The 7,945-nt window shown below is 39.9% G+C and overlaps 1 protein-coding gene across 2 annotated transcripts in view; it reads left to right on the forward strand.

The window, feature by feature from the left end:
• HMCN1 (hemicentin 1) overlaps positions 1–7,945 on the forward strand; it is a 374,104-nt gene that overhangs the window by 243,564 nt on the left and 122,595 nt on the right. For both annotated transcript variants that reach the window (XM_023754745.1, XM_006089863.3), the window contains exons 38-41: positions 666–842; positions 1,602–1,753; positions 2,871–2,994; positions 7,712–7,887. In XM_023754745.1, the coding sequence (XP_023610513.1) occupies positions 666–842; positions 1,602–1,753; positions 2,871–2,994; positions 7,712–7,887 (629 nt within the window). The remainder of the gene's footprint in view (positions 1–665; positions 843–1,601; positions 1,754–2,870; positions 2,995–7,711; positions 7,888–7,945) is intronic.

Below are 7,945 nucleotides of genomic sequence, written 5' to 3' on the forward strand. Positions count from 1 at the left end.
TGATTTCAGAGAGGAAGGGAGAGGGAGAGAGAGATAGAAACATCAGTGATGAGAGAGAATCATTGATTGGCTGCCTCCTGCATGCCCCACAATGGGATCAAGCCCGCAACCCGGGCATGTGCCTTGACCGAAATCAAGCCCGGGACCCTTCAGTCCATAGGCTGACACTCTATCCATTGAGCCAAACCAGGTAGGGCCATATTGGTTATCTTTACACATCAGTCATTTGAGGAGACTATTATTGTTTTTATTCTCATCACTAGTAAGTTATTCCTAGGAGTCAATAATAATACATATTTTGAGGCTAACAGTGGATATATGTTTGGTCTTGATTAGATGTGAAGAGAGGAATATGTACAACAAAAAGAAATAGAACCAGTTAAAAATTTGCTCCCAATCAATATTGATGCATTAGAGACAAAATAAATTTTTTTTATAAATTCATTGTCAGGACTCTTACGCTGGCTTGGCTATTCATGTCCTTCTTACAGTTACTTCCTCATAAAAATCTCTCTAAAGCAAAATTTAAACAGATTAAACTGAGATGATGAGCACAAGAATAAAGCAGTTGTTACTGTTTTAGTTAAGCTCTAATTTAGTGCAGGTATTGAGCTTTTCAAAGAAACAAATTAAACAGATGGGCCTCTCCCCTCTGGCCCTTGCAGTTATTACCTGGTACAAAGATAACCGGCCGCTCGCAGGTTCCACCAGTGTGGCTTTCTTGAACAGAGGGCAGATCATTGAGATTGAAAGCGCCCAGATCGCGGATGCTGGCATATATAAATGTGTGGCCATCAACTCAGCTGGAGCCACAGAATTATATTACAGTCTTCAAGTCCATGGTGAGTGCTGCTTCCCCTGCATGCGCCCTGGGGTAAAGAAACCTTTGAAATGACGAAGTCCTTCTATAAAATCCTAGTGTAAATATTTAACAGAGTGTGTTAGGATCCTCATTATAGAAGAGTACAGTGTTCTAAAACTGATAAACGTTTTTATTTCCTGATTCCTGTTAAAATGCTTTATTTTCACATGCTGTATCGAACTTAAGTTTGCTTTAGATGAATTGTTGAGATAGTCACCAACCCTCTTATCAGCAATGACAATAGCCCTGATTGTAAACACAGTACTGTCTATGAGAATCTTATTTTTAAACAAATGTTTCCAACTTATTACTTTGAAGAGGAGTTGGTAGTTAACATACTAGAGTGGATACAGTGGAGGGACATCAACACACATACACACACACACATACATGCATGCACCCATGCGCATACACAAGAGCCTGAAATCGAGAAATAAAAATCCACTCTGGTATCAAAAGCTGGATTTCCTACACAAAGTGACAAAACTTCATTTTCCTCATCTGTAAGGTGGCGAGACCGATCATTGCCCTACTTACCGCACAGGATAAATGTGATTAGAATCCCAAATAAGAAAAGTGAAAGAACTCTCTGCGCCCCCCCCCCCCACCCCATATATATACATACCAAAACCCACCATGTGAAAGCACTACTGTGGACATGATGTATAATGTTCATTACTTTGAGGTGAAATCTTCTGTGATGTGAACAGAGTTTATTTACTTGCTTATCTCTTTTCAGTGCCCCCATCCATTTCCGGCAGCAGTAACGTGGTGGCGGTGGTGGTTAATAACCTGGTGAGGTTAGAATGTGAAGCCAGAGGCATCCCTGCCCCAAGTCTGACCTGGTTGAAGGATGGGAGCCCTGTTTCTGGCTTCGCTAATGGGATACAGGTACTTTCTGTCATTCCTTTGGTGAAATCCACTACCTAATTGTTCAATACAGGAAGTACAAGCAGATAAAGCTGTTAGATTTGGAGAACAAGGATTCGCAAAGGTTATCCAAAACCGCACACATATACTTTCATAACTACTATGGACAAACAATTGGGATTTCTAAACAATTTGTTAAAAGCTCAGTATACTTAAGAGTTCCCTTACAGCATAGGTAGTGCTTTCTTTTAGATACTTTCTACCCACAACCTCCATTCCCTGCCACCTCCACATGAGCTACCTTCCACAAAGAAATGTTCATCAACACCAATAAACAGGAATTTCCTTGTAGAATTTCTACTTAAATGGATGGAAATAATAATGACTCAGAAAACCATATAGAGTATATTTACTTCTACAAAATTATCAAATAAAAACGTAAGACATCATAAAGGCCACATTATAAGAAATGAAATTAGAGTCTGGGGAAAAAAACAACTTGTTTTACACGGATTCAAAATTAAAAATACCAAAACACATATATCTCTTTTAAAGTGTACTTTAATATTATTTTGTTTATCAGAAAACGTAGTTCTCTCACCATTCTGCTGCTTTAGCTTTTCTTAAAATTCCAATGCTTGCAGAATTTGGGATCTTAAGAGATGTAGAGTTAAGGTCAGTATATTGGAGGTGCAACTAGATCAATGGGATAAAAAAGCCATGAATGTGACAAATTAATTTATTTGGCTGCTACTTTGCTGTTAATTTTAACTTCTCACTTGTTCTCCCAAATTAAAATTAGGAGGAGGTTAGCTCCTCTTTCCCGCCTCTGTCCCTCCTTCTCCCCCAGTGGCTTTCTCTTCCTCTGTAGTAAGTGTGGGTGAAATTGGACCTTCACTTGGTCCTATAGAGACAGACTTGTTTTCAGTGCTTATTACCACATTGGGTCCTGGCCTTCCAGTCTCCCTCCACAGAGAAGATGGATTAAGTGATGCTCGCACACATTAAAACAGCCAACTGGAAATCTTTCTAGAGACAGATGTCTATTGATTAACCTCAGAAAATAAGAGAAAAAGTCTGTGTACACCTACTCTTCTCAGGGGGCATGTTGGTTATTTAGCTTTCTTATCTCTGATAGGTTCTGTCTGGGGGGCGCATCCTGGCTTTGACCAGTGCCCAAATCAGTGACACGGGGAGATACACCTGCGTGGCCGTGAATGCTGCTGGGGAGAAGCAAAGGGACATAGACCTCCGAGTATATGGTGAGACATTTTAACAATGGTTTCTGCTCTGATATGGCCGTGTTTAATCCTCAGATCATTGAGGAAAGGAAAGGGAAGTTGTTGACAATAAAGAACTATGGGCAATAGAAATGACATTATAGGATTAATTCAAATCAAATGCTCCCTTTCTACCTTATATTTATCTTTAACTATCCCTTTTTAAAGGTCTGAGAAATTAAAGTGCGTACATTAATCATGTAAGGTGTGGGTTTTATGGAAGACCGCGCGAGGAATATGACTACGGAGAGCAGCTTTATAATTGGAAAGATACAGTCTCCTCACAAAAGCAATCATTTGTTCAAGAAGCTCCTTTGATCCATTCTACTCAAAGCCTTGGCTTTACTACCTTTTAATTATACTTACAATCAGCATATACTTGCAATCAGCACTTGGTAGTCAATATTCTGTCTGTGAATTAAAGGCTATTTGAGATGCAAAAGTTAAACTAATCATAAACTTAGACAAAATTTAAGTTTTGGGTGTGTTTTTCCCCCTATCTGTGCATTGGCTGTAAGGTACAAAAGGGAAAGTCTGAAGCTAACAGCCCCCAGAACAAAGTTGGGGCCCCCTTGGCCTCCATCCATAGATTACCCTGCTCATTCCCCATGTTAGCATACCTTTGCATTTAGAACTTTGTCAGGCTTTTTTTTCGGGGCCTTATTATATTTCTTGGTTCATGGAAAAATGAATTTGTTTCTTCTGTGGCTCCTCAAAGAAGATCTATTTCATGCAGGCCTTCTACATCCCACCTCACTTCCCAATAATTCACTCCTGTCCAAATATATTACTTATTTTTCAAATAAGTTATAATTTTTAATAAAAAGGCCACTTGTTGCAACCTGGATACCATGCATGCCTCATTAAGCTGAGAACTCCCCACTTGCATCAGTGGACTACTAAAGGGCTCTCTATGCAGCTCTCCTGTTTCTTCTGCAGTTGACATGGGCCTATGTCCGTGGTCGGCAAACCGCGGCTCGCGAGCCACATGTGGCTCTTTGGCCCCTTGAGTGTGGGTCTTCCACAAAATACCGCCACACTCAAGGGGCCAAAGAGCCGCATGTGGCTCGTGAGCTGCGGTTTGCCGAGCCGCAAGTTTGCCGACCACTGGATGTGAAACCTCCAGCTTTGCTGGTGCTCTCTGTCTGAGGGAGCAGATGGGCCTGAAATACTCATCCCCACAGACTCCAACTCCTTCCCTTCAAGGGCCTCTTTTGTGCTTTATGGAGAACTGGGATGTGCCAACCTCAAATATCCTTAGAGAATGGTTCATCAGTCGGTCAAAGCATGTGGCACAATAACTCCTTCGGTCATCAGCAAGCAGGCCGAGGGGTGACATTAGTATTTACTGGGTGTTAGTGAGCAATGAAAATTGGGATTGGCTCCTTCCATTTCTACAATGGTTAGTGTCAAAGTGGACCTGGGAGGTGATCGGGAGTTGAAGTTTTCCAGGACTTCCAAAGATGTGCATCACTATTCTTTGTCATTGGCTAAGATGCTTCCACACTATCCTTTGAGTCTGAAAACCCGGATCTTTCCTTTGTTGTAAGATTCAAATTTCCAGCTAAAATGAGCATATATTTGAGAATGCATATATGTGTTTAGCATTTGAAATATATATGCGTGGCAAACTACTGTAAAAATTAAAATGGGTTTTCAGTCTGAAATTAGTTTCCAAACTGTGTTTTACTATTAATATTATTTCCGTACATTGTATTTCTATCTTTGTAACAGTTATATTGGCAATCTTGTGTCTAATTAGAGCCTAAAGAATGTGTATCCCCAAAGGTAAATTCCTTTCAGATAGACTTTGTAGAGTGTGGGGCTGGTAGGAGGAGTAGACGGTGAGTAAAGTACCTTTCCCTACAGGTACAAGAGTAGGTCATTAACATTTTTTCTCCTGGTATAAATTCACAGTATGTCCTACCATATTCTGACAAGAGAATTGAGTTTTTAAATGAACTGGATTTCTGTAGTATCTTTTCTTTAAACTTAAGCTCAGAGAACTTTGTTAGAGATCACACATTCCCTAGTGCCTCAACAAATGTAACCCTATGGCAGTTCTAATTTTGGTAATTAGATTTAACTAGTATAATGTGTAGGATGAGAAACAGACATAACACACCCCTTCCTAAGCAACAAAACCACAAAGCAAATTAGGGATAACATCTAAGAAAGCTGAGAATCTGAGGGTAGAAGCTTTTCTCTTCTCAGACTAAACAAAAAGTTGAAAATGAAAGACAGGACAAATAGATGTGTTTCAGTAATATATATCCTTGGCTGTAATTAGATTTGCTTTATGTTCCTTAAGAAACAAATACTCTACTTTTTCATTTTTCCTCTCAATTGAAAAAATCTGGTATCCTTTTGAACTTGATTTAACTCACTTAGCTGTAAAGAAAAGTAACTGAAAGAAAAATATTTGAAAATAAATTAGCATTCTGCTTTCTTGAATTATTTCTGACTTTTACACCTACACAGAGCCATCCAGAATTCATGCTCTTTAAAACAAACAAACAAAAAAGAATTCATTCTCTTTTGTTGCCCTGGCCGGTTTGCTCAGTGATTAGAGCCTTGTCCTGTGGACCAAAAAGGGTCATGGGTTTGATTCCTGGTCAAGAGCACATATCTCCATTGGTCTCCATTGATCCCCGATCCCAGTCAGAGGCATGTGTGGGAGGCAACCAATTGTTGTGTCTCTCTCACATTGATGTCTCTCTCTCTCTCTCTCTCTCTCTCTCTCTCTCTTCCTTCCTCTTTTTCTCCTCCTCCTCCCTCCCCTCCACTCTCTCTTAAAAAAAAGTCAGTGGAAAAAATATCCTTGGGTGAGGATTTAAGAAAAAAAACAATTCATGCTCTTTTGTAAATTCTACAAATAATCTAAGATAAATACAATTTCCTACAGTTATGGCACTTTTTATCCACTGAGATCAGACTACTCGAAATTATTTCCAAGCTTTGAAATCAACTATTCTATTTAGGGCTTTCTCTGCTGAGAATCGTGAGTGTATCTGTTTTCATGATACTTTAGGAAATGGCACTAATTGTGCTGATTTTGCCAACATTATAGTAGTTTTCATCTGAAACCGGACCAGCTGTGCATCTTTTATCTGTGTCCCATGCTGAAAACAATCCCCCTGTTATGTGTTCCCCCTGGATGACTTTAAGCTCATCGAGATCCAGATGTCTGTGTGTGCCATTAAATTCAGCAGAAGGGGCATCACCTCTACACAAATGCTCCACTGGTCTGTTCCAGTCATTGCACATGGCATGTCTTCCTTCAGCATCACTTCCTCTGGCTTTGGCACCTGCCCTGCATCCAGAAACAGCACAAGAAAGTGCTCTGAGTCCATTTCACATGCCTTTCCCTCTGCGGTAGGCAGGGTAGCAGAGAAACCTCCTGGCTATAAGAACACACTGTCACAGTGAAAGTTGATTACATTCATTGTCATTTTGCCACAAGCTGTGAAGCCCGAAACAATGGCTGGTGGACTATGACATTCTTCAGCACAAAGATTTTATGTCTGCCGAAGCATTTGGAAAGTTTTTTTTTAAGAGTCATTTCAATGAAACGTATCCTTTCCTGTAAGACAAAACAAAACAAAAATGAGAAATCTGACAAATTTCCCCTCATCCTAAATAGTTATGGGATTTCATGAGAAACGGCCGAGGAAATTCTCCTCTGTGAATTTTGAAGTGTCCCTTTTATAGCAACAGGCTTGATTTCATCATTCATTTGTGTATTTGAGTTATTATAAATACAGGCCTGAAGGAGTCCTTGGAGAGGTTATGGAGCCCACCCTCCCATTCTTGGCAGGGCTGTACCTCAACCATCGAAGACAAATGACTGTTTACTTTATTTTTTTAATACATCCAAAGGAAGGAGATTCCTTAAACTTCTCCAACAACACATTTGAGCATCTGACAAGCCTTCGAGCCAGGGAATTCAAATCTTAATCTCATTAACATTTCACATCATTTCCTCTTTTTATGTAATTGTGAGTGTGCTGTGCAGCTGGTCACTGATTTAGTTCGTTCCTTATTGTGCCATTTATCCCACATGGTTTTTATTCCATAGAAAGTTGACAAGGTACCATGGAAAACCACAGAGTGCTCTGAACTGCAAGCCTGAAGACTCCTGGCTCTGCCACCAGTTAGTGAGGTTATTTCAGATAAGCTGTTATCTGTCACCCACTTCGTTTTGCACAGGGTGACTTGGTAGGACTGGAGTATCCCTTTCACCTTTATACCTCTGTGTTTTTATTTTGCCTCTGTTACAATGAAATTTATTTTCTTTTGCAACAAAACATAAGTATCAAAAATGCATTTGCTGTAATCCATTATTTCCAAAATATATCATGAATGATTTATTCCTTTGAAAATCTTAAATAGTAATATGGCGTTCAAGAAGTTTCTTAAATGGCCACTTGGTGAAAACTTCCCGTTCTAAAACTTTTTTTTTAAAGAGAAAAGATGGTGGAAACAATTTTTGTCCAACAACAGCACGTTCATCGGTGATTTTTTTTTTAACACTTTTGATTCTAAACTAAATGATGCAGAAAGGGTATGTTAGAATGATCGTGATCCTACATCTTAAAAGAACCAGTGGAGTTATCCAGTATATATATCCCGATGATTAATTATGACAGGCAGTGGGCTGGCCTGCTTGATCCTGAGGGAAACCCCATCTTTCACTTAGTTCCGCCAAATATCATGGGAGAAGAACAGAACGTCTCTGTCCTCATCGGCCAGGCTGTGGAGCTGCTATGCCAAAGCGATGCTATCCCTGCGCCCACTCTGACTTGGTTAAAAGACGGCCGCCCTTTGCTGAAGAAGCCAGGCCTCAGGATCTCTGAAAATGCAAGTGTGTTAAAGGTAAGGCTGTCGATTCGGTTATTTCTTCTTATATTGCTCGTAAGCTCATGGCTTCGGT

This window comes from Myotis lucifugus, unplaced genomic scaffold, assembly GCF_000147115.1.
Source record: "Myotis lucifugus unplaced genomic scaffold, Myoluc2.0 scaffold_65, whole genome shotgun sequence".
NCBI lineage: Eukaryota > Metazoa > Chordata > Mammalia > Chiroptera > Vespertilionidae > Myotis > Myotis lucifugus.